This window comes from Anguilla anguilla, chromosome 7, assembly GCF_013347855.1.
Source record: "Anguilla anguilla isolate fAngAng1 chromosome 7, fAngAng1.pri, whole genome shotgun sequence".
Classification (NCBI taxonomy): Eukaryota; Metazoa; Chordata; class Actinopteri; order Anguilliformes; family Anguillidae; genus Anguilla; species Anguilla anguilla.
The window spans coordinates 24,343,954-24,371,852 of NC_049207.1; the positions used below are offsets into that span (position 1 = coordinate 24,343,954).

The 27,899-nt window shown below is 43.7% G+C and overlaps 1 protein-coding gene across 1 annotated transcript; it reads right to left on the reverse strand.

The window, feature by feature from the left end:
• Positions 1 to 123: 123 nt before the first annotated feature.
• On the reverse strand, positions 124 to 27,845 carry rell1 (RELT like 1). Its single transcript, XM_035426604.1, has 8 exons — positions 27,629 to 27,845; positions 17,272 to 17,475; positions 10,314 to 10,394; positions 8,188 to 8,242; positions 5,493 to 5,771; positions 3,124 to 3,256; positions 2,858 to 2,892; positions 124 to 2,609 (listed from the first exon to the last, which is right to left on the reverse strand). Exons 1-7 carry the CDS (start codon positions 27,660 to 27,662, stop codon positions 2,869 to 2,871), a joined length of 810 nt encoding a protein of 269 aa, XP_035282495.1. The 5' UTR covers positions 27,663 to 27,845; the 3' UTR covers positions 124 to 2,609; positions 2,858 to 2,868.
• Between the last annotated feature and the right edge of the window lie 54 nt (positions 27,846 to 27,899).

Below are 27,899 nucleotides of genomic sequence, written 5' to 3' on the forward strand. Positions count from 1 at the left end.
TTATGTTACTGCATATACACATTGTAAAAAGGCACACTGGTCCATTTTAACATGAGTACATTGTGCTCCCTCCCTCCATTTTACTTTTAGCGGTTGGCATGAAATACATTTACTCAAACAGAGTAAATATGAAACTTTAAGTTAGCTTTATTTGTTTTATTATTTGTAGTTAGCATTTACAGAGTACTGAATAAAACAGAACATGGCTCTTTGTATAAATCTGGAATCAGTTCCATGTTACACCCACCTAACTCCAATTGTTATTTCTCATAAATCCAGAAGTCATGGCGAGATCATAGATGAAACCCGGATTCTCAGACTAGACAGAAAACTTGATCTGAAAGCCCTGCCTTTAGGCTACAGACTAACATGGAGCATAAACAATTCTTTTACACCAATAGACAATACTAAAAAAATATAAATTACAGTCTCGGCCTCTTTTGATGAAAGCATATTTTGTTAAAACCTTGCTGGTTGGTGTGTAATATTTATCCCTGTAATAAGTAGCTGCATTAGTTTGAGAGATGGAGAACCATGTACAGTTGACAAAGGTTACATTCAGTCATCACCACTACAGGATACAACAACTGCTGCTAGGCATTTGTATTTCAGCTTATACTTCTAGCCAAAGACTTCCATTATCCCCAGCCAAAAGGGTCCAGCAGCACACACTTTGGAAAATTTGAGAAAAAAAAAAAAACAGATCTGAACAAACTGAAGGCCTACTGAGTCCCTGTTTACGTCAGTGTGACCTGACTGTTCCTGTTGACAAAAACCATAACTGTTAGGGTTTTAATTCTGGATCACTGTAAATCTTGCCGTTTGTAAGAAGCTCATAAAATGAAAGGAAAAAAAAGGAAAGTACAGATGGATTTGGGATGGTTTACATTGCGGTTTAAAATAAGACATAAAATACATTCACACGTATATGATCAATAGATATTACTCATAATATATTTGAAGCTTCTTACATGATTATTAATAATGCGTTAATTCACTGTAGAAAGTTGGTATGCAGTTTTCACTGCTATTAAGGCATAGCCAACAGGCCTTCATGTTTTCGGATTATATGGCAGTGAAGAGGAAGTCACATAGAAATAAAAAAAGGGATACAAGACAGGACCCAAAGATGAAGTGTTCATATGCAGTAAATATCTTTGAACCATGTGATTAATTGCTTTGCCTTTGTGAATGAAGTGAATGATTGTTCTCGCTTTACACATAAACGCGCGCGCACGCACGCAAACACACACACACACACACACACACACACACAACGAAGGGAACAATCAACCACTCCACAGGATCTTGCACACACCTTACAGTGAAACTAATATAAAAAATGGATTTCGTAAACAGGACAAAGAAATAAATTTGAAATAACTGGAAAAACAGACAGCAAGCAAACTACAGAAGAGACCTCTTAATGGTCCAGTGAATGGTCAGATGCATGCGTGCGTGAAAACGCTCCCACATCCAACATTTGTTTTGAGTTCTTTGGTTCCGTCACCAAGCCCATTTAACTGAGGCGTGTCACATCCTATTACATCATGTACAAGGCTAAATATGCCGTAAGCTACCTAGGCCCTGAACGGGAATGCTACATGAGGTATATGAGGAGTCTCACACACATTTACATCTCAAGGGCTTCTGAGGACTACAGTTTAAATGTAAAGAAAACAAAGCCTTTCATCATAGTTACCTAAAAAAAAAAAAGTTTAAAATAGATTTTCTTTCTGACACTGACACTGTCCATTGGCATTTACCCTGAGGATATAATGACTACAAGAAAAAATGAATCGGTTTTAGGTGTTTGGTGGAGGCAGCACTGTGCAAAAGTCATGCACTTCTTTGGCAAATGAAGACATTGTGATGCTTAAGGGATTGCACTCCAAAGAGGATCTGAAACAGTAGGCACGTTGTTCGGTTTCTGAATAAGCGCACTTATTAGAGTGTGTTCAACAACAGCTTCTCGTACAGGCGTCATGCATCTGCTATGCATTACGGCAGGACAGAGGGAGGAAATGAAAAGAAATTGAAGGGAAGCTGTAGACTGGACTAGTGCTATGTCAAATTATATTACTGTATACATACACATTGTAAAAAGGCTTAATAGAGAGAGACAGCAGGGGAGAGAGAGAGACAAAGAGAGAGATGTGAATGTATGTGCTGGATAGTAGGCAGCAGACTGCTAGAGGAATGTTGACCTGCGACGACTGTTGGTGTTGTCGCTTGTGTGCGTGCTCTGTGAGTGAGTGTTTGCGTGTGTGTGTGGAGTGTTTCAGGAGTCTGGCCGATTGTAGCACGTCCCATTTCCGCCACCCGCGTTTCACACCATGTGACGTGAAACCCCCGCGATGGCAGCGGAGGAGGAGAATCCGTTTGGCGGTGGCCGTTGTCTTCCTCATCTTCATCCACTAACCTGTGCGTGAGCAGGTGGGGGGGGCGCGTAGGTCCTCTCTCCTCATGCAAGCACAGGTCTCCGCTAGCCAACGTGCTCTTCACTAAATTTATGGTTAAAAACATACAAAATCTTCCCATCCGCTTTCCTCTATGGATGCGCAGCCAGATGCTCTTCAGCTGTCCTACCATGGGAAAAGGCCCAGCTCCTGAAAACACATTGGAAAAATTTTTTTTTTTTTCCATTTGCTTAACTGACAACCAAACAGACATTAACACAAATATGAACATTACAGACATTATGAGAAACATACAATTAAGACATTATGACAAACAGACATCACAGATATTTTGCTGTTGACATAAATAGGAAGACAAACAGTACAGTTCACATTGGAAGATTTGATTAAATACTACGACACGGCATCTCTCACACGCACAAAGCGATTAAACTCACCTTAGCGTTAATCACTTTGCACTGTCATTTTCTTCCTAAAACCAGGAAAAAAAAAAGACTGAATGAGTGAAATACTGAAAACAAACAGAGTAAAACTGTTGAGCTGTAAACTCAAAAGGAAGAAGTGAGAAACAGGACATGCAAATTGCTTTCGATGGTCGTTCCTGAGAAAACACTCCGTGTTTGTGAACGTTTACGCACGCACGGCTGTCAGCTGACTGCACCCCCCCCCCCCCCCCCCGGCGACCCCCCCGCCCCAGCCTCACCTGCCGCTCGGAGGTTGCTCTGCTCCTCGGTTCCGTCTCCGTGGGAGACGGGGTCACGCCCCCGTTTTTCTCGGTTATGATCAGAGTCTTCCTCTCTTTCGCCGTCTTGGGGTCGCATTTCGTCACGCGGAATCTGAGGGGGGAGGCGGCACAGAAGGACATGAGGTCATGCGTTGGGTGGCGCACACAAGCCGTTCACCCTGCCACTTAAACTCTCAGCCAATCGCTGCTCCCGGAGCAGATGGGCGAAGTGCAAGGGAACCGCCTTTCAAAGCAACTGGGTTTGGATCCTTTGCCTATCATTTCTGCTGAAGTTCCAATTTAGCTGTAAAATTCCGATAAGCCAGCTGTTACGCATCAGTCCACGTGTCAGAAATGAAAGTTCTGAGGATATACGGATTTCTGTCTCAGAGCTCACCAGCGCAATATGAAACAACATGAGATTAAGTCAGCTGCACGACTGCACGCCATTATCATCACTACAAAACACCGTCAAAAGCGCTACACAGAAATTCGGAAATTCTTTTGACAACAGTTACAAATAGGCATGTGGTGCGTGTCATTTGGCATGTTGTGCCATTGCAGCATCAATGGTGACATAACGCACCATAAACTTTAGGTTTATGACGAGTATTTATGAATGTTTATGTAGTATTTATGAACGTGCTTACTATGTATTGCTAACAAAGGAGCTTTTATAATGCTCCTATGAGGGACCATTCATAGAAAGTGTTACTAGACATACAACTACTGTAATAAAATAATAATGACTTTATTGGTGGATAAAAAAAAGTGTTTCAAACTCTTTAAAAAGGCCCAAATTCAGTGTCCTTCCCTTTCCTGCAGACGGGACTGCCTCAGAAATGAATTCAGGTGCCGGGGAAAATGTACATTTAACTCCCGAGCAGACCGGCCCTTTAAAAGGTTAATTAAATCAGCGCATTCGTATTCACACCCAGCTTGAAATGACCGCGTTTCACTTTTCCCTTCACGTAAACGGCAAATGAAAAAGGGCACTCAGCGTTCGGACTCTTATTCAAGGCCAGTGGAAACGAAGCAGCGTGCCGATTGGTAACGGAGGGCCGGTAATGACCCGCTGGGGGCGTGGCTCCGTGCCCGCCGCGCTCACGGATACGGGCAGCGAGGACGCTGGGCGTCGACAAGCCACGTACCTTCGGGGACAACCGCGCAACTTTCTACACGCAGCAACGTTCTCAGTGTTAAATGCAACTCGAACAGCATTTACGAAGTCAACAGAGACCGTACGTACTCGATTGTACTCTATGAACTTTAGTCCATCCAACCTAGTGCTGAGGGGGAGACTGCTCACCGTTTGTTCCTTCTAGAGGGAAACGAGGAACCCTACTGACTTCCTAACACAGCCAATGTGCATCCTCCCCTCCCTCCAGGAGATAAATCAAACATTTAACACCAAACAAGTCATTTTCTATCGAGTGGTTTGATTACTTACTCTGCTTACTTTAAAAAAACAGAGTGTAGCACAGTGGGTAAGGAACTGGGCGTGTAACTGAAAGATCGCAGGTTCGATTCCCAGGTAGGACACTGCCGTTGTACCCTTGAGCAAGGTACCTAACCGAAATTGCTTCAGTATATATCCAGCTGTGTAAATGGATACAATGTAAAATGCTATGTAAAAAGTTGTGCAAGTCGCTCTGGATAAGAGCGTCTGCTAAATGCCTGTAATGTAATGTAATGTAAAAGAAAAGCCCAGACTGTACAGTTACCCAGTTACGCTAACTCACACATCTACATTTCAGAAGAGATTTCCTGTTTAGCTCAAGACAGGTGTCAGTCCATGATGCAGTAGTAACAGCTGATTACCTCAAATTTCCATGCATCCAGGGGGAGGACGTGACCTTATTCTCACAGTTGAAGGTTTGACCAAAGACATTTAGCTCCTTTCAAAAGGGTCCATCTGGATCAAATTGGGATATTAGCATCCACCAGGGGGCACTATTCCCTGCGATAATATCACTGTTCAAAGTCCACAATAACTGCAGCTGTGCCACTATGCATGAGGGCTTAGTTTTGAACATTCTTTTACACTGTATCTGTTCATTAGTGTTGGAATCCTTTAAATCCCAACTGTCCCAAACTCCCAGTAGAATCTAATCATGACTGTGATCCTAATCATGACTGATTCCAATCGTGACAGTGATTCTAATCATGACTGTAAATCTAATTATGACTGTCAATGTAATGTAATGACTGTGGTTCTAGTAATCACTCCAAATGTACTCATGACTGTTCACCTTCATAAGTCTTACATACTGACGTCTTAAAATACCTGCGCACACACACTCGTGCACATACACACACACACACACACACTCATGTAGGGCCCTTACCTGCCCACGGCGAGCACGGTGACCTCACCCAGGTGACTCCGCCTGTCCCCCCTGCCCCTGCTGGACCGGCGCATCACGGGCCACTTCTTCTGGTTGCAGCGGCCGCAGATGTTCTTATGCCCGCCCGCCCCCCCGACGGTGTGCAGGTGACTGCAGGTGTGCTTGAGCGCGCCTGCTGGAGCCCCCGGGGACAGGGGGGTCATGGGAGTCGTGGGGGTCATGGGGGTCATGGGGGTCATGGGCGTTGTTGGCGTATTGGGAGAGTTCGGGGTGCTGGGGCTGTGGAGTGAGATACATGGCAGCGCTCTTATGATGTCATTGTCACGTGCCACACAACACCAGCCTTGTGCATTCAGCCTTTACACCACACATTGTCCTGGCTAAATTCCCATCTGGCTCACAACCTGCCACCTAATCACACCCCCCCCCCCCCCCCCCCCCCCCCCAGTTTAATTGGCTAAAAAAATAGTTCTCTCCCTCTCCGCCTCAGCTGATGTATAACAAGTATTCTGGCCCCAAATTGCTATCGTGCATCACCCAGGTGGGTGCTACACATTAGCGACAGTTGAACACTCATCACTCTAATCATTACTCATCACTCTAATTATTATTATTATTATTATTATTGTTATTGTTATATTACTGTGGGATGAAGAGGTGAACGCTAAGGAGAAGAAGGAGCTGAGTGAGGAGATTTGGGGAGGAAAGCATTTCAACAGGACCGTGGGAGCAGCAGGGTGGGAGAATCTGGATTATCAGACAGGAGCACTGCAGGCGGTTCGGGGGGGGGGGGGCGGGGCGGAGGGTGGGGGGCAGTGAGAGGAATGAGCACCACACCGACCATGCATTTGGAGATTCAGCCCTTCCCTTAAACTGCACATTATGCATCAACACAATGCAGTTACGATACAATGCAACGCAATACAATAAACCCGTATCCATCCCCGATGAGCCATTGTACCCGAGAGGGAGCGCTGCCAGACAAGCGAGCCTCTCGATTATGACAGACAGAGCCCCGGGCCTGACTAATCGCAGCCCGCAGCTTCGCTGGCAAGCGCAGGAAGCCGTCCGACGGGCTCGCTGCTCTTCCCCTTTAAGCGCGCCGTGCGAGCCGCCCCCGGGGCTGGAGACCAGCGGGCAGCTCCCCGAGGACCGGGTGGATAAATTTAATTACTGGAACGCCGGCTCCCGCCCGTGACGGCGCTCGCCTCGATTGTTTCCCCCCGCCGTCGTTCTCGGGGATCCGCTCAAATCGCCATTCGGGACGCGGCGGTTCGTGACCGAGCAGCTGGCGTAGCCGGAAGGCCCCACGCGGGGGGGCGGGGCGGGGGGGGGATGGGGGGAGCTGGAGGGGTAGGGGGTTATGGCGCGGTCACGCCAGGCCGAAAGACAGGGGGGAAAGTGCGGTCGCGGGGACCGAACCTTGAACCTACTGTAGCGTCTCTGTTTGAGCATCGGATTCAGGCAGGAACGCGAAGTTGTGGGGAGCCGGGGCGAGTGCAAGAACATGGGTGTGTGTGCATGTGCATGCATGCCTGTATCTACATGCATGTATGAGTGACTGTGTGTGTGTGTGTGTTGGCATGCCAGTATCTACATGCATGCATGACTCCGTATGTGTGACTAAGCCTGAATATATGTGTGTTTGTGTGTGTGTGTGTGTGTGTGTGTGCGCGCAGAGGAGGAGACTGAAAAGAGGAGTGCAGAGGAGTGCGAGGGAGAGAAGAAGTGGAGGATGACAGAGGAGGAGAGATAGAAAGGAAGACAGCAGAAAAAGGCAGTGAAGGAGAAGTGGAGAGGGGAGAACAGAGGAGGAAAAGGAGAGAGAAGGGCAAGAGAAGAGAGAGGAAGGAGAAGAGGAGTTGAGAGAGAGAGGAGATAAACATGCAGAAGAGGAGAGGAGGTGTCTGAGTGAGCAGCAGGGGGACTCTGGGTTAGCACTGCAGGGAGTGAGTGAGAAAAGAGGCAGAGCTGGAACCACACCCACTGGTGGAAACCGCAGCACCCCCCTTCCACCCAAACCCACCCACCCACCCACCCACCCACCGACCGCTGCTCCTCTCTCTCCCACAAGGTCCCATAAATTAGACCAGCCCGAGCCTGGACACCCCAACCTAAGTGTTCCGCTGGCAGTCTGCCCGCCCATTGAGAACCCGGGGGGGGAGAATGGCGGTGGCGATGTCGCCGGAATACCCAATCAGCTGCAATCCCTCAACCTGCTGCTATACTTTCAAACTGCACCTCGACCGCTCATGTCACATCCTATATAATAATAATAACAATAATAATAATAATAATAATAATAATAATAGAGCTCTTCAGAGCAGACGATGCCTGGTATCTGTTCCATATCTCTCAAATAAAACACAAGGTGAGAGGGTGCAGGACTCTGTGTGCTTCAGGTCTAACTCTGCAGGTTCAAGTCTACTCCTTATACTGGCTGGAAAAAAAGCTTTCAAACCACTGTCTCATAAGAAAATATGGGCGACATCACCACCTAGTGTCTAAAATGTAAATAGCAGCTGGCAACCTTGTTCGGAACATTAAAAAGACATCCAATCAGCTGCCTTTACAGTGTGGTCAGAAGCATTTGTTTGCTTACGCTGCATTACTTTAAACAGACTGACAGTAACAGATATGTAACCTAAGCCAACATTTTATCATTAAGAGCAGGTATAAAGTTCAGCCTCCTTACTCATCTGAATCCACGCTGTTTCCATGCACCATGGCTTTCAATGCATCGGAGTTAGCTAGAGAGAGAGAGAGAAGGAGAGAGAGAGAGAGAGAGTGAGAGAGTATGACTCACACTTATCAACACCGTTACATTATTAATATAAAAAAATAACGTTTAACATTTGACCTGGAGAGGAAAGGTGGGTTAAGGAATGAAAGGGGGGTAATTAAGTGGTTTGCTGGGGAGGGCCTATACCACAGTCTCTGACTAAGGCTGGGGAAGGACTATACCACAGTCTCTGACTAAGGCTGGGGAAGGACTATACCACAGTCTCTGACTAAGGCTGGGGAAGGACTATACCACAGTCTCTGACTAAGGCTGGGAAAGGACTATACCACAGTCTTTGACTAAGGCTGGGGAAGGACTATACCACAGTCGCTGACTAAGGCTGGGGAAGGACTATACCACAGTCTTTGACTAAGGCTGGGGAAGGACTATACCACAGTCTCTGACTAAGGCTGGGGAAGGACTATACCACAGTCTCTGACTAAGGCTGGGGAAGGACTATACCACAGTCTCTGACTAAGGCTGGGGAAGGACTATACCACAGTCTCTGACTAAGGCTGGGGAAGGACTATACCACAGTCTCTGACTAAGGCTGGGGAAGGACTATACCACAGTCTCTGACTAAGGCTGGGGAAGGACTATACCACAGTCTCTGATTAAGGCTGGGAAAGGCCTATAGTATATTGACCCTGATTACTGTTTAGGCCTGATTAAGGCCTCAGGAACTGAAAAATCTGGATTGAATAGAGGGAAACATGCTACACATGTGCCAGACTCCCTCTCTGACTCACTGACCAATTTCCCTTCCCTCTCTCTCGAACACGAACAAGTCCTCTTTAAGATGTCAGCAGTCAAGCCGTGCGCCGCTCAGCTAGCTAGCGACCCTTCCCGGCTGAGAGAGCTCTGACTAGCAGGGTGTCTTATAAATCTGGTGGAAAGCAGCAAGCTCTATTTACGTAATAAAATAAACAAAGTCGAGATTTATGAAAGTGTCGTGCGCATTAGGAGCAGAGACAGCGTTTAGATTCACAGTGGAACAACGCCGCCACCTGCTGGACGGTTTTCTGTAAGCGGCAGGATTTTCACCACAAACCCGTCGCCCCGATCGTGAACCTAAGAAACTTCTTTCAAAAAAAAGTTTTTTTTAAAAAACCCAGCTTTCAAAACACAAGAAGGAACACAGCCAAGTGTGCAGCCTGAGATTAAACTGTTCTGAGATCAGCTGGGATGTTTGAGGCAGAAGACAGAAATGAACTCTGAGGGTAAACCTCGCCAACGCCCCGAGACTGGATCATTTATCCCTTTTCCCCTGCCACGGAACTTCAAATTCAACTTCGATAAACAACACATTCCTGCTTGCTGCAGTATTCAGATGGACTCTGTAGTGAAGGAGACCTCAGCACCAGTCTGTTCAGGCTATAGTGAAATGTGCGCCCAGCACATCCCCAGTGCAATATATTTTATCATAAGCAAGATTCACATTCATGTAACGTGCTCTCTGTTTGAAGACCCTGTGCAATCAAAGTTGTCATTTTTAAATTGGTGTATTAAACATGAAACCCCAAAACCTATAATATTAAGCTTGGGCTATTGAGTTGTAATTTATTTATTTATTTATTTATTTTTTACCTGAAAGTCACAAAGCCCCTGAAAGTTTTTGGTTCATGTTGTTGGAACACCCCACAACAGGAGGATTTGGTACAGGTCTTTCTGATAGCACCTCACTCATGAGGACTTTGATTTTAACCAATAATCGGTGCGTCCATGTATTGGGCTGCTAATGTGAAGTGAACCTGAAGTGAATATCCAATACAGAACAGACATACTTCACATCAAAAGGAAATGCTAATTTTCCCCCCACATTTACAAATTTGGAAACCACAGTTAAGCACTTTTACCTTGTGGCTTAAGGAACTCAAGAAACGACAGCAAAGGGTCATATCTATGAAGAGTTTCATGTTGAACACAATGCAACATTACAGCTATGAGTTTATAAAGTTGGGTGCATGAGAAACACGCAGTAAAGTATCAAATCACTGAGGAACAGTACTGTACACTAGCCCCCCAGAGCCCTGGATTACCTTCGTTCTTCATGATGTAATGAACGATCTGGTTCACGGTGTCGCTGTTGCTGTCATTGAAGGTGTTGTCCAGATCTGGCGCTGAGGCAGAACAGAAACAACTTTGTGAACAGGACATCAAAGGCAAACGTCATCAGTGTTTCCGCTACACAGAGGCAGCAACGGCACAGCACCACTGCTAAATTACTAGCGCCGCCGCTAAAGGCGAATGGGTCCACTGGCTCAGAATAACTGCTGAGAGAAACATCTTTTGCCATATTGTTCTTATTTGACCATAAATTGTTGCTTTTGATTTTGAGTCAACTTGTAACATGTAATCTTCGGTCTTTGTTAGATATTTCAGGCGGTGTTACGGAAGTCTCTTGTGGTGTTGTTTGTTACCGCAACCAAACCCATCCACAGAGTGGTAAACAGGAAGCTGGCACAAACATCGATGAATGAGCTGAGCTGTGAATAAGCTGTACGCCTGGCTGCATGCGCACAGGCAGCACTGAGTGCCGCCCTAATCCAAGGGGCAAGCTTTTGGTTCTCAACATCAGCACCGGATGTAATGTCGCCCCCTGCTGATTTTCGCTCAAAAAGCAAGTTTCGCCACGGGCCTCCATTCATTTTTGACAGCAAAAATAAAATACTTCCCCTCAAATATTGATGTTAACTCTGTGCATTATATTAGGAAGAAAAAACATTTACTGTTTTTCTGAGGTAAAATGTTTAAAAAAATATATTTTTTAAATCCTACTACACAGACAATGCTATGAATTTTTAATGTATTATGTATTCTAGCCAATGTCTGTGCTATCCTCCTTGTACATGTGATTTAGGCATGTGACCAAGGACACAACTGAGCATGTCTGTTAAATGAAAAAATTGTACATCCTGGTTCTGATTCGCTGTTCATATCATTGGACAAAACCCAGTATGCCTCAAGCACCTGCAAACGAAAAAAGACAAACTGCAACATGCAAACACAGAAGTGTAGTGATGTACACTTCCTAGCATCTGGTATTCAGCTATTGAGCAAGCCAGTGCCAACTATGGCCATCTGCCTGGCACACCATTTACAGTTTAAGACCTGGCAGCTGTGTCACTCCAATACACAGCCTGCTTACAGTACAACCAGCACTTTAGGATAGTACACAACAAAATACTGCACTTAGCAGTTTCATTCACAAATTCCAACCTGCATTACACCACTAGTCGCTTCAATTTTCCCAATTTCATACCTTCCCGTCTATGTTGTACTTAAGTCATGAGAAATGATTTAAGGGCGTCTTTAGTACAAACACACAATTATTCACTCGCCCGTCTCCTTTTAACAGAAGCTTACCTTCTGTTGATTTAACTAAACAGTATAAGCTGGTTACTCAGCTGCAATTCATCTGTAAACAGATCTAGCCAATAAGAATTTTGGCTAGATCGGTCATATGACGTGTTCATAAAAAGCAGCCATAAGCAGTCTCTAGCTATAACGGAGAACGCCCAGAAACAGATCACCGACGCACCCCTGACCAGTTGACCTGGGTATAATTTTTTTCATATGTAATTTGAGAACCCATTTTGCCTACGCCCAGTCCCCTACCCCCCCTCCCCCCACACACACACACACATACACACACACACTTTCCTCCTGCTGCATGCTAACGATACACGATTCCCTCCCTCAGCCTGCATTTTGACCGCTGCCACAGGGAAAGCACTTCCTGTGTTGGTTTCCGCCAGCAGTTTCCTTTCGACACTTTCGGAAGGGTCAGCTGACAAACTGAACAGACTGTTCCAGAAGCTTATTCTTAGTAGCTTAGCATTTCTGAATGAATGAATAAATAAATAAATAAATAAATAAATAAATATCACTTACTCACTTAAAACAATGATTGAAATTACTCACTTATACTTTTACTAAATGTATGAAAAAATACTCATTACCTCCAATGTTTGATTTTTATCTTCATCTCTCAAAATTTCTCTATTCTTAGGCTTTCCTGCAAATGTATATACAGTGGCCCCAAAAAGTATTCGGACACTTAAGCCACGCTTAAAAATGTATGGATTTCATTGAATTAAATAACAAAATTTTAAACCAAGTGGCATTTATGTTAAAGACAGATACCTTAAGCACACCTTTCAAGCAAAACATTTCACAAAAAGATGTTTGTTAGGTTTTAAATTATAAAACAATATATACTAGATATACTGTTCCAAATTAGGACAAAAAAGTATTTGGACACTCAAACCTATACTGATTGTGAAACTTAGTGGAACATGAACTGAACTACACCTGTGGTTGGAGCACCTGTGTGAAATTAAGGATAATTGACTCATTTACCCACTATAAATGATCTTGGAGCAGTTGTTTGAAAGTAATTGCAAAAATGGCTAAGAAAAGTGAAGTAAGTTCTGAGAAAAGGTCTAGCATCATTTGTTGGCACAAAGAAGGCAACTCTATTCGACAGATCAGCAAAAAACTTAATCTCCCATCTTCCACAGTTGGGTATATTGTAAAAAAATTCAAAGATGAAGGACTTGTGAATGAGAACAGAAAGCGCAGAGGCAGACCCAGAAAGACCACCAGCAAATTGGACAGGATAATTGTTGGTAGCATCAAGAAAAACAGGCGAGAAACAGCAGCAAGGATTGCCTCAGACATCAACAAGAATTACCAGATACAACTCAGTTCACAGACTATTCAAAACAGGATCAATGAGCATGGGTACAGAGGGCGAGTAATGCGGCGAAAACCATTCATTAGCCTAAAGAACAGGAAAGCCAGGGTAAAATTTGCAAAAGAACATGCGCACAAAGACGGCAGCTTTTGGAGAACTGTCTTATTTTCTGATGAGTCCAAATTTAACCTCCATGGATCTGATGGCAGAGCATTTGTGTGGAGAAAGCCAGGAGAAGAATTCCAACCGGACTGCACTAAAGGTACTGTAAAGCATGGAGGTGGGAATGTGAAAGTCTGGGGCTGTTTTTCTTACAGTGGTGTTGGTGAGCTTGTGTGCATTGATGGAATCATGAACTCTGAAGTATACAGATGCATTTTGGATGCAAATTTACAGAAATCAGCAAAGAAATTATTCAAACGACAGAAGTGGATCTTTCAGCAGGATAACGATCCAAAACATACCAGCTGCCTGTTGAAAGAATACTTCGCCAAAAAGAAAATTTCAGTCTTAGAATGGCCGTCCCAGAGCCCTGACCTAAACCCTATAGAGCATCTATGGGATGCAATGGAGAAGAAAATGTCAGGCCGTCGATGCACTCGTGTGGATGAATTGAAAGCTTTGCTGGCTGAAATGTGGAGGAAACTTTCACCACAGCTGTTCATGAAACTAATTGATTCCATGCCCAGACGTTGTCAAGAAGTTTTGCGAAGTAAAGGGTGGCAAACTAAATACTAAAACACTTAAACTGTGATCTTTATTGAAGGCATTATTGAGTGTCCAAATACTTTTTTGTCTTCATTTTCAGCAGTATATCTATTGTTTTATTGTTTAAAAGCCAACCAACATCTTTTTGTGAAATGTTTTGCTTGAAAAGCGTGCTTAAGGCATCTATCTTTAACATAAATGTTATTTGGTTTGACATTTTGTTATGTAATTCAATAAAATTCATAAATTTCTAAGCATGGCTTCAGTGTCCAAATACTTTTTGGGGCCACTGTATTTGCCATTTGAATCTAGCTTTTAAAAAAGAAAAGTTGATGCTTGTCAATCATTTAATTAAGATGTGCCAATTTAAGAAATCATAGTGATTATTGTTTTCAAGCAGCATGCCTTGGTTGTTTCTCAGGGCTCAATGAAGCTGAGAGGCAAGAAGATGTCCTCAAGTTTATACCCAACTGCAGCATTTTCTTGATTCTCTGCAAGAGCTTCTGGAGAAGAAGAAGGACCTGGAGGCAGGAGGTGAGGAAGAACAGCCCTATTTTTTGTGATGCTTTCGTGACATTTTGTGATATCTGATGTTTGCTAACATTAATTTGTGTAATTCTTTTAATGACTCACATTTCTTCCATCGGAACATCTGACTGGTGGAACACATGCATGCATGCCCACAGACACTCAAGAGCTCGCAAATGATTGCAGATCTCATACAGTTATTTATGTCTAATCTCGATTAAAGAGACTGACACATAGACAAGAGGTACGAGATCATAGTTTGGATTACCTTGAGTGCGTGCATGTTTTTTTCCTCAATGAATTTTATCAGTGAAATGAGGAATCGATCATGCCCTAGTTACAGGTGTGATAAGCCCCGCCCACCCAAGACATATTCACTCTGGCCCCCAGATGAACTCTACAGAGGCAGGTTAGACAGGGAGCATGCTGTCTCCAAGGAGTGTGACATGCTATTCCACACACACGCATGCATGCACATAGTTTGAATGTGGCGAAATAAAAAAGGTGGTGGAATGTAAATCTCACGCAGTATCTCAAGCAGGGAACTAAATGAATACGGTTTAGTAGAATATATTGACTCATTGAAAGAGTGCATTGTCAAATAATGAGTTTAAACCACATGTTTCGCCAGTATACAATGTCTGCTGTGAAAATATAAGCATGTACTAGTGAACCATCTCATTACCAATTAAACAGCATCAGAATCTGCACAAACGAACTGATCTTTAAGTGGTCAATAAGCCCTGATCACAGAGCCAGAAAATAAAGATGTGATCATGTGCAAAAACTGCATCTGATTGGATTACTCAAGAAAATTGCTTGATTTTAAATCAAGTGAGATAAAGAAAACTTTGCTTTAAAAGTTTACATTTCAGCAACCTCCATCTGAGGCTCAAAAGCTCTGACCAAGATCACTTGCACTTGCAACATCATGGACGCAAAATGAGAAAGAAGTTTAATTTCCTTCTGAGCGTTAAGCAGAACATTGGTGACCAGTAAGAGCTCAGAGATGCTCCAGGTGTAGGTCTAATGACAAGAGAACTCTGATTTCATATCCAGCGCCCTGTCACTGAAATTAAAGGGTTTAAATCATTCTTTAGATATTAGCTGACTTTTGAATTAGAACAAAGGCCCGCATGGTGGTGGGGAAGGTCCTGGGTTCGAATCCTGGCCTGGGCCTTTCTGTGTGGAGTGTTCATGTTCTCCCCATCTCTGGGTACTCCAGTTTCCTCCCACAGTCCAAAGACATGCAGGTAGGCTAATTGGAGACTCTTAATTGCCCACAGATATGAATGTGCATAGGTATGAGTGTGTGAGTGAATGGTGTGTGTTCCCTGTGATAGATTGGCGACCTGTCCAGGATGTATTCCCGCCTCTCGCTCAATGCACGCTGGGAAAGGCTCCAGCAATCCCGTGACCCTGACCAGGATACACAGGTATAGATAATGGGTGGATCGATGAATTAAAACAAGAGGCGGCGGCAGAAGCTGCGTTCTACTCTGCAGTGAATACAGCAGTGGATTTGTCTGTAGAACATGTGCTAAACTACCAGCACGGATCAAAAGCAGAGCTTCACAATTTATTATTGCTGTAGGTAGCTTTCGTGCACGTTATTACACGAATATTCTTTCCTGACAGTCAATAAAGTATTACTAAGCTAATAATTGTAACATTTGATGGAATGCTTATGTTAATGTTTTTTTTTTTTTTTTTGGAAATCCAGTTTTTCAAGAAGAATGTGTTTAAGGTACATGGGAAAAGAGGAGGAAGATTCGTGGGCTCTTGCACAAGCAGAACAAAAGGAGCTGTGCCCTGAGCAGGTTACGTAAGCCCATTTCACACACGACTGCAAGGGCTGCAACAGGGGAAATACTGCAAACGTAGCCCTGATCACGAGCCCCGCCATTAATCTGCAGACGACGTAACGAAAGAGACGAGTTAATTCACCAAGTGCGCCGATAAAAACTGCAGCCGTTCTCCCGCAAATCAATATCTCGGATCTCACTTCACTTCAGCGTACCACCCTAGAAGTGGGCAGTAGAATTACACAATGGAGGATGGCTTGTGTTTACCTTTCTGTGTGTGTGTGTGTCCATGAAAGCCAATCAGATCGCCACCTTCTATCTGGGAAAAAAACCTTTACTACCAGGGATTAAATTACAAAAAAATCTTTACAGTATATCACACTAAGCAAGCTGCCATTCCCAAACACAAATTATATTGTTTAAATACAGAAATAGGCAGCATGAATGAAATGCAATTTGATACAAATCGATACTACAATGAGATTTGTAGTTTCCACACACCACCTGACAATTTATCATGCAAGCTTTTCCCATGACGCCTGCGCTGTGTGCTTTTGTTTCCGTTCTGTGCGCTGAGGCTTGCATGCACGCTCGGGAACAAAACGGAAACACTCCGGTTCGGTTTCTCTTCTTACCTGAAGCTTAGACTTCAGTTTTAACTGGACTGTCCACATAGGTGGAAATGAGGAAGTGGAACAGGCCTGTAGCCTGTGCTACAACTGTGTGAGGGTACGTGTGACCTAGCCAAGCATGGGAGCAGGTGTCCTAAAAAAAACAAAACAAAACAAAAAAAAAAAAAAAACAATGAAAATGAAATGACTGCATAATTTCCCCCCCAAAAACCCAAGCTGTCAGTCCCGTTTCCTCAACTTGCCACTTCCCACCTCTATTAGTACCAACGTTCAAAAACTCCCTTCCAGAAAGAGCACTTCATTCTAGTCCTTGAAGGCTAGAGCTCCTGGTCATTCTAAGTTAGTAACTGCAGCACACACTGCCCTGTTCTAAAGAAAAGGGACAGCCAAGCCAGCTCCTTTCATACTGAACTTTCAGCAACCTTGACCTTTGTGTGTGCGTGCGCACACATGCATGCGTGAGTGTGTGCGGGCGTGCATGCATGTGTTCCACCAGTCAGATGTTCAGATGGAAGGAAGAAATGTCAGTCATTAAAAAAATTACACAAATTAATGTTAGCAAATATCAGATATCACAAAATATCACAAAAGCATCACAAAAAAAAATAGGGCTGTTCTTCCTCACCTCCTGCCTCCAGGTCTTTCTTGTCCTCCAGAACCTCTTCCTCCTCTTCCTCAGATTCAGTGGTGCATTTGTAGCCCTTCCTCTTCAGAATGTGGCAGATCAGGATTCCCAGAAGGCCGAGCAGGAAGAAGATGGGCACCAGCACGAAGGCCACATACTCCGGGGTCTTCTGGCTGGGGGTTCCGTCGCTCACAGTGTTGTTCTCTAGACAAGACAGACAGACAGATGCACAGACCGTCAGAGGAGTGAGACCTCGCAAGCTATGACTCATTTGCTCGCATTTGCACCCCACAGGAAACCCTCAACTCAGGCAAGGTGGGGGGCAGGAACCACACAGACATCTTTTGACATGGGCATCAAGCAGTCACACTTGGCACCAGGGTAACCATGGGAACCCAGCTCACATCTTTAAATGGGTGCTTCTCCCTGGGTGCAGAAGTACATGCAGAAGAACGCCCTAACCAGCAGATGACTCAGCTCACAGCGTATAGCAGGGAGGCCCACCCTGGTCCTGGAGAAGATCTGCTGGCTATCGCTGACGATCAGAGTTTAAAATTTAAAGAAATATTACATTTAAGCAGTCCAAACAGTTGAATGATCTCACTCGTTTTTTTTTTTTTTGTTTGTTTTGTTTGTTTGTTTGTTTTTTTTTTGGACTGCTGAATCTTTATTTATTTTTTTTTGGAACTGGCAGTGGAATGTTATTGTGGCAAACCAGCACATCCAGTCGGTCTTCCAGGAACAGGGACAAGGGCAATGGCTCCAGACAATGCATTCTAAGTTCCAGTTTCACAAGTATCCACTGGAAACCCCCGGAGCATGAGTCCACGGGATCACAGTCACGTGACGCGCTAAGAGGAAGCGCCGCGCTGCCGGGTCGCGGAACGCCCTGCGGGGCCGCGACCCTGGATCGGGTTCTGTTTTCCCCTCTCGGACGTCCTGCGGGGAGGTCCTCTCCTCGGGAGACGGCTGCCATTAGCGCGATTGGTCCGCGCTCGCACTGCACCAGCAGCGCGGGAGTTCTGCAGCCCTCGCCGTGAGCGAGGCAGAGCCGCCAACACCCGACACCCCGCCCCCGCCGCTCCCCGCCCCAAAGCCACAAGGGGAGAGAGGGAGGAGAGGCGGAGGGAGGGGGGGAAAGAGAGGGAGGGAGGAGAGAGAGAAAGAAAGACAGAGAGAGAGCCCTGACTAAAATAATTATTGATATTTTTGGCTGTACCGCAATAGCGGGGCTAGCGCTATAAATGTGAATGTCTGTGACTGACTGAGTGATGGAGTTACACCATTGGTCAGCCAAGTTATGAAGTTACACCATTGGTCGGCCGGATGAAGTGTGTTAGGTCCAGCCATATACTAGGTTTTGACCTGGTCTTGTTTAGTTTAGTATAGTTGTTTTTCCCTGATTAAATTACACAGTATTTTAAGAACTTATTTCGTATTAGAAATTAAGTAAATATGATTATTATTGATTGTAGCTGATATTATTGCTACTGGTGATGCGTTTTATGCAAATTCTTTGGCAATACTACACCGGAGTGGTCTTTCGAATAAAGTCAAATAATTAGAATTAAAATTTGAATTTGAGATAGAGAGAGAGAGTGCAAGAGCGAGACAGAGAGGGAGATTTTCAATCAGAAGCCTAGTGACTCTGCATGCATAACTTACCAATCTACTGCACATGAATAAACCTATGCACTTCCTGACTGTGTTCAGCTCCTCCGAGCTGCTCCTCACGTTAGTCCCTCGGCTGACAAGACTTTAATAATGCACGCACTTCACCTGCATCTGCTCAAATCCACTGCTGTTTGGAGCTTCAGGTAGGCTAAATGTCAAGCATGGACACGTATGCACGAACGCAAGCAGTCATGCACATGCGCATACAAACCAGTGCATGTCCACACATGGAAACACAATAGCACAAACACTTAAACAAATGTGTGCGCTTTATCTGTCAAATTACACTGACATAAAACACGCACATTTGATGATGTCGAGTTGTTTGAGAATCTGGTCTCACATGCAACAATGTTCTTACACTCTGGCTGACTTCCCCTCCACATATTCCTGATGGACTGGTGGAGGTCAGAGGTCAGATAAGGAGCACACAATCCTGGCACTCTGACCCCCCCTATACAACCCCCCACCCGAGCACGTCTACAAGACGCCTGTTGTTTGCGTGCACTTTGGTTTCTGGGACTTTCTTAGAATGCCATCCAAGCCGATTAAAGTTACAAGCCTAAACCTTGACTAGTGTAGGACTAGACCTCCCAACTGCAACAAGCGCAGAAAAATTAAAAATAAATCAAGACTAACAGAACTCAAGTGTGTGCAAGTATCAGCACAGCCTCAGGGATCTGCGCCTGTGTCTGATGCTTTACATGCAGGGGTCACTTTCTCACGCCTCTTGAAATCGATAAACGTCCATAAATCAAATTCTTCCTTCGCGTTTATTATTCGCGTTTTGAGCACCTCGAAGACCTCCCACAATCTGACGTCGCCTGAGAGCTGGAGGTGTGCCAGGATTCCGCCTTGAAAGACAGGATGTTTAAAACGCTTTTTCAGGGGCGGCTTGTGTGTAATTGCTATGATTATGACGTCATATCGCATCAACCCAAATAATGACTAAAACTGTTGATACAAGGGTAAATGTTACCCTCAAATTAACTCAAAAATATTGAATGAAACAAAGAGCCATAATTAAGGTACAAGGAACACACTTAAATGTAGCAGTATCTGTCAAATTAAACCCTTTCTAAAAGGTGAGGGTGCACCCTGTCACAAGCTTGGGTATACTGACAGGGAAAGAAAAGGAAGAACAATATAATCTTAAAAGCAGCTGACTGGTGCAGTCTGCAATCCAAATGCAAACAGCTCAGCTTTGCTGAGTTCTACAGGAAACACCAGGACACAACACTCCTACTGTGAGAATGTTGTTTCTGTGTTTGGACCAATCACGGCCTGAGTTTGCTTGGGTCAGCTCAAAGGCCCTGGTATCCTCCCACATGAGGCATGAACCTCACTGATCTGGCATGATTCTAGACCACCTACCATCAAAGTGCACTCCAGAGTAATTATTTTGATAATATAATGTGTCTGTGTGACATTTTCAGCCTATTAAGCTAAACCATGATAGGGTCTATATGCAGCCAACTTGCTTGACAATCTCATGGCTTACATTGCTAAGTTTTACATCTGTTTCTAAAACACACAGATTAGGGTAAGGACAGGGTCAAGTGCAATTAGAGTTTTTCTCACAAATACAGATGAAAAGGGTATCCATTTGCTGCAAGGGCTGACCCTAAAAACAGCCCTTCCATCAGAGATGCGCATTCTGGGCCAGTGCACTTCCCTGGCCAAAGGGGCGTCACCACAGTAAGACCAAACCACAGAATTTCACCACCAGATATGTGTCCAAATGACAGCAATGCAGGCTAATCAGGCTGCAGTGTAGTATAATGGTTAAAGAATTGGGCTTCTAACCTAAAGGCTGCAGGTTTGATACCCAGGTAGGACACTACCACTGTACCCTTGAACAAGGTACTTAACCTGAATTGCTTCAGTAAATATTCAGCTGTATAAATAGATACTTGTGTAAGACATTCTGGATCTGCTAAATGCCCGTAATCAGCCCTAATGGAAACCTCATCACCGTCACAAACTCAGCGATGATTGGACTGAATGACGAGCCCGACAGCTGTTCCTGCCTCGTTTGTGGTCATATCGGTACGAAAAACACACATCAGCGTCTCCGTGACCTTCGGTCACATCCAGAGCAGATAGCCAACACTCACAACAGAGATCTGTGAAAAAAAAAAGAGTTAAACAGCCAACTGAACTACGACTGTCTGAAGAAGAAACACTTCCATTTTCTGTCAGACAGCTACTTTTGGCTGTGAATAAGCATTATGTGAACGATGACAGCCTCTAAGTCATGTCAGGAGGCTGCATGAATCCAAAAATGTTGGGGATAATAGCTGTGTTATCAGTGACTCATTGGCCTACAGCTCAGTTCTGGACCAAATATGCAATAAACAATTGATTTCCTCAGAATGCATTTCTAAATAAAGATTAAGGGACATAGTGAAGTCATCTATAGAAGTCACATGCTGCCAGCAGGTATTCAAAAGCTTTGTGTCCACTTGTCTGGCAAAGCTGTAGGTCAGCTTTACCTGAGGAAAAGGATATTAACTCAGGCTAACATTGTGTTGGCCAGCACCAGATGCAACAGATTGATTGCCCTAAGCAAGTCAAGTAGCATTTAGGCATGTTCATCCAGAGCATGTGTCATTTTACATTTCAAATTATTGCTCCCTGCTAAATAGTGTGCTTAAGTCCATCTATCGACCATTTATGACCGGAGATAAACATTTCATCTCAAGCTGTAAAGCAGATCAGCTTAAACGAATGACAAGCTTTGCGCAAAATCCGTTTACACAGCTGGATCTTTACTGAAGCAATTCAAAGTAGGCTAATTCTTGCTCATGGGTACGATGGCAGTGCCCAACCAGAAAATCGAACCCACGACCTCGGACGTGGCAAGCTGAGTTCTGCACCCATTACACATTCCCAGCCATTGTTTCCTTGCTGTCCTTTTTTGGGTTCCTTCCATCATCGTAAGCTGGAGAGCAAATGCCAATTCAAGCAGGAAATTACACTCAGTGAATAAACCAGGGGTGCACAACAAGAACCCAACCTTGTTTCCTGCCAACTTGTGTTCTTAATCATTTAATATGCTCAATAATTTACGAGTTCACATGGGTTTTTTTAATATTGAGAGGCACATGAAAAATGTGTCCACTACAGGAGTAAAACAGCACTGGCTTTTGACCAGCTATTAAGAAAACTAAGCCAGGGTAACTTGTTCTTAAAAAATGTCCGGTATCAGCTCTCGAGGACTTGGCATAGGCCAGAGTTGTCAACAGTGTTCCTAGAGATCTATCATCCTGTAGGTTTTTAACCCAACCCTAAGAAAGCACATCTCATTCAACAGCTAAAGACCTTGTTGAGCTCTTGATTAGTAGATTCGGGTGTGTCAGGATACTGTTGAAATGAAAACCTACAGGATGGTAGATCTCCAGGAACAGGGCTGGGCAGTCAACCCTGTTTTTTCCCACTTCCTGATTTCCTCGATGACTGCATATTTGTCACACTGAATGGTTTCAGATCTTTATACAAAATGTAATTTCAGAAAAAAAGGGAAACTGAGTAAACACAAAACATATTTTTAAAATAATTGTATTTATTTAATGAAAAGTTATCACACACCCATATCACCCATGTGAAAAAGTAACTATCCCCTTAATTACTCCTTACTCCTTAATTACCAATTAACCAAATGTAATTGATAATTAGATGCAGCTGAGAGAACACAGCCAGATTTGATTGCATCCAGCCCTCTTGAATGTAATCCTCACTCTAATTGAACCTTACCGTCAGAGTGAAGTAGTCACCCCAAAGTTTCCACAAGCACACAATGCCACGATCAAAATAAATTCCAGAAGAGATTAGAAAAGATTTGTAGAAATATAGGCTATAAAGGGTTACAAAGTCATTTCTAAGGCTGTAGGACTGAACCAAACCACAGTGAGGGCCATCCTTGCTCCTTGTGCAAAGCGAATTCCCCATAGGGGCAATAAAGGCTTGCTTCATTCATTCATTCATTCATTCATTCATTCGTCTCCAAACGGAGAACACTTGGAACAGCGGTGAATCTTCCCAGGGGTGACTGGTCTGCCAAAATCTCTCTAAGGGCACAGCCACAACTCATCCAGGAAATCACTAAAGATCCCATTACATCCAAAGAACTGCAGTTCTCTCTAACCCCAGCTAAGGTCAGTGTTCATGATTCTTCAATAAGAAAGAGACAGGGCAAAAATGGGATTCATGGGAGAGTAGCGAGGTGAACGCTACTGCTAACCAAGAGAAACATCAATGCATGGCTCACAATTCCAAAAAAGCATTTGGATGATCCCCAAGCCTTTTGGGACAATCTGACAGATAAGTTAAACGTGGAACGTTTTGCATGACACGGGTCTCATTATGTCTGGTGTAATGCAAACACAGCATTTCACACTAAGAACAGCATACCAACAGTCAAGCATGGTAGTGGTAGTGTGATGGTGTGGGGATGATTTGCTGTCTCAAAACATGTACAAACTGCCATTATTGAAGGAACCATGAATTCTGCTGTGTACCAGACAATTCTTAAGCAGAATGTCCGGTCATCTGTCCGTGAGCTGAAGCTGAAATGTAATTAGGCTATGTATGGAGCAGGACAATGATCCAAAACACATAGGCTAAGCAAGTTCATATCTGAATGGCTGAAAATAAACACAATTAAGGTTTTAGAGTGGCCTAGTCAAAGTTCTGACTTGAACTCAATGTAGGCTAAATGCTGTGGCAGGACCTGAAACAAGCAGTTAATGCTCGAAAACCTACCAATGTGTCTGAATTAAAGCACTTCTGCAAAGAGTGGGCTAAACTTCCTCCATAGTGATTTGAAAGACAAATATTCTGCAAATCTTTCACATATATCAAAATATAGGCTAGGAAGTGTTTGGTTGCAGTTATTGTTACTAAAGGTGGTGCAACCAGTTAAGTTTAAGGGGGAAATTATTTTTTCACATGTTAAGGATGTTTGATAACTTTTTTCATTGAATAAATGAAACAATTTTCTAAAAGTGTTTTCTATTTACTCAGGTTCCCTTTGTCTAATATTAGCTATATTTTGTCTAAAGATCTGAAACCATTCAGTTGGACAAATATGTAGGCCTAATAATAGAGGAAATCAGGAAGTGGCAAATATTTTTTGACGACACCTTACATCATTGGCTAAGAAGCCAACCACCACACTGAGCCATGTTAGACCAGCATGTACAAAGCCAAGTGGAAACCAAACCTTATATTAGGCAGGATTCAGGCAAAGTTGGAGTCAGTGACTCTTTTACAGCACAGTCAACATCAATTCTAATCCGATCCCCTGGCCGACAGCTTTATCACTCACTGTCTGAAGAGGAATTCAATATCCCTGCTATAAGCTTAATTGAGCCTGCTTGAAGACAAGCCTTTTCACTTCAGAAGATCATAAGATCTGCACCCGGGAGAAAGAGAAGAAATCTTCAAAAAAACAATGGATGGTAGGGATGGTTGATTGGATATTGCCTCAAATTCACTTAAAGGGTTCTTGTTTTGATTAGTCACTGGGGTATGACAATATTCATGACCTTTATACCACTCTAGAACATGACACATTTCAAAATCCCAGATCCCTCCCTCTCTCCCCTAACAGAAATTCAGCATTAGTGCTCATATTTACCAGAACATCACAAGCTCAAAGAAATGCTTTCTCGGGGTTATCGATCATGGCAAAGACTGCACAGCGACATCATCGATGTTTCTCAAGAGTTGGATCAATCAGGATGCAGCAGAAAAATTGTGAAAGATCACTGCTACCCAAGGCAGCCTGGAACAGTGTGACCGCTAGTTCCTTTCCAACCTCTTTCCCATTCATATCCAGGGACCACAATGCACTATAACGCTACCTACACTAATTATAATTATTCTTAAGGTGCCGTGAAGTAGTATCATTTATTACTGCAATGTTGAATTATCCTAGAATTATCCTAAATGCTTGTGTGTGTGTGTGTCTGTGTATGTGTGTAAGTAAGGACCAAATTTGTGCATACTTAATGAGAAGAAAATAAGTGGGAAAAAAGGATTAACTACGCACAAAGGGCATCATGAAACACACCTGTTGATTAGGGCATCGCTTAGGCACATGCTGTTTAAGGTCTACTAGCAACATGAAAACCACTGTAAGAATCTCTCACTGAAGTATTTACTACAGCCGGACACATTACGGAGGAAGGATTAAGAACAATAGTTGAGGACAAAGCAGCAGAGCCTTGTTGGGGAGTCGAGCCAGCATCACTACGGGACCTGAGCTGTCTTTCCAAAAGGAGTTTATCAAGTGGACCCAGCCAGTTATGCTGTTATACACTACATGCAATCACACTGAAAGGAAACACTGAACTCAGGGAGAATGGCAATATTTTTTCACATTCACACTTTCCTAATTAATACTAGCCTAATTCACTAATTGGTGTGGATTTACAATTATAAGCAACTGAGAAAAATACTAGGAAAAAAAAGGATAATCTAATGCAGTGGTGTCAAACTCGTTGCCATGGAGGGCCGTGTGTATGCAGGTTTTCATTCCAACCAATTAATGCTGCCTTAATTGAGTCCAATTACTCATTCAGCCATATGCGTTTAACTGCATTGAAGCACAGAATATAAGAAAATTTTTATTTAGACAATGCGGGTCACCATAGACGTCGGGTCACCATTGTGCACAAACCTGCATCCCTAATTCAGCAAATAATTTAACTAATTATATAATCAAGATCTGAGGCTGGAATGAAAACCTGCATACACACGGCCCTCCATGGCAACGAGTTTGACACCACTGATCTAATGCGTGCTAGGCCTATAATTTGTTTTAAGGGTATAAATTTTAGGAATGTCATTTCCAAATTAAAAGGTGGCACAACTCGCACTAGTATTAGACTAAATATGTTTTATGTTGAATTGTTTTCAAAGCTATTCAAAACCCAGCACTGTGGCCTGTAGAGTAGAAAGCAGCAAGGCTTTGATACTTTACTTTCAGATTTCCGGTAACGCCTTTTGTTAAACCTGAAATTCACTTCCTGTGAATTTTCTGAGAATAATTGGAGGTGTGTCTCTGTGTATGACAATAGCACAGATTTGCTTTTGTGTCAAGCACTTGGTTGCCTTTGGCTGGCTGCCTGTACTCAGCAGAGGAGATTCTCTGTAGGCCTAAACCACCAGATGCTGTTACAAAACTAACCCCTTCACATCAACATTGCCTGCGAAAGCACAGGGTTTATTCAGGAAGGACAAAATCTGCCACAGTCCAAAGATTCCATTCCTGAAACTTCCAGTTTAGTTCCAGCCCGGCTGGACCAGCAGGTTTTTAACTGATTTTAAGATGGTCAAGTAGGCAACACGATAGTTGAGATGACAAACCATGCTGGAAAGACCATGTTCAGCTGGTACACCAGCTTGGTATATTCAACGGACCATCACCAAATACCAGATAGCATCCAGCTGGAGCAGAAGCTGGTTACAGCCAGATTGCATCTTAGGCTGGTATCTGGAATTCGCAGCAGGACGCTGTGGCCGGTACAGCACATACATTATATAAGATAAAGCATCCCATAAAGATCTTTGACCATGAGAATCGAACAAAACAAAGTCTTGTGACACAGGAATTTGAGTCCTTCTATATTTAAAATTTGAGACCGTCTGCCACTAATTCAATAAGTTCATAACTGCTCTTCCGGTTGCACTTTGGCGTCGGTGAGAACAGCTGCAGGAGTTCTGGCTTTTGCGGGGCCAGGGAAGAGAAGGCCAGTTAGCAGGCTAGTCTCCCGGCTGTTCTTTGCTTCTGGATGCTCGCTAGGTCGCAGTGGGACCGAAAGCAGCCTTGTGATCCAAGCCTGTCAAGTGTCAATGACATTCTGACAACTTGTTTATTTACTCCTTTCATGGCACTACAAACACCCTGGGGTTTTGCAGCCAGTACCCTACAGGCTGTTAAATAGGAACAAACCCAACCATTTTACGGTATTCTTATTCATCGGATTTTGTAGCAGACGGGAACATTTGTGTTTCTTCAGAGCAGAAATTAAACCAGAGTAAGTTACACATCTTTAAGCAGGTGGTGATGTTACCATATACGTTCTAATAGAGTCACTTGACTAACGATCGACTCCAATTCAGCCAACACAAAGTTCAATACTGCGGCCCAGTAAGTGGAAGATCACAGATCACTTCGCAATTAATTTTGTTAAGTTTATCATGACTAACCAAACCGAGCCCGGAGGGTGTATCAAGTTGAACCCTGTCACTACAATAAATTATATTACAAACAATCGGCTGCTGGCAAAAAAACAAAAAAAAAAAAACTACACCACACAAACAGTCCGGTAACCACATGTAAATGCAATAGGATACACGTACGAAGATTAATTTAATCTACCCGTAGCTCTCTCTCTCAATGCAGCCATGTAGCTCTTTTTGCTATAGAAAGCCATGCCAATTTACAATCGTGGCTACGCCACAACATTGTTATGGTTGAGTAAGTTTATAATTTCCTCCGACACTAAACATCGGTAAAAGCAATGAAAATGGCTCGGACAAACATCTGCAACGGTTGTGTCCAATTGTTTCACCAAAGTGGACTTCTTTTTCAAAGTTTCCGTCTGCATCATAAGATAATGAAAGAGGATTGTTTCTCGTCTCAACTGCTTGCCACCAAATGAAAGTAACTTACCAGTGTTTCCGTGGTTTACCGTGGATTCTGCCATGACTGGATCGTAGCTACATCAGCTTGACTGTCAGGGGATGTCTTGTGTTGTTGACCGTTCTTTTCCAGTCCGGATTCTGCAGCCAATGGGCTCAAACCCGACCCGCTTTCGTTCGGGCGCCGCAGAAGCGCTCAGATTTCCTCATTCTTCTCGCTTCGAGGAACACCCCACTTAAAGCTACAGTATACCCTCTTGCATTACGTCGCGTCAACCTACTGGACACCTTTGCGAATAAAA

Excerpts from the sequence above, each read along its gene's own strand:
- rell1 (XM_035426604.1), bottom strand. The coding sequence starts at position 27,662 with ATGGCAGAATCCACGGTAAACCACGGAAACACTG. Across the intron at positions 17,476-27,628 it reads GGTAAACCACGGAAACACTG|AGAACAACACTGTGAGCGAC; the intron begins GTAAGTTACTTT and ends TGTCTTGTCTAG. Across the intron at positions 8,243-10,313 it reads TTACATCATGAAGAACGAAG|CTAACTCCGATGCATTGAAA; the intron begins GTAATCCAGGGC and ends CTCTCTCTCTAG.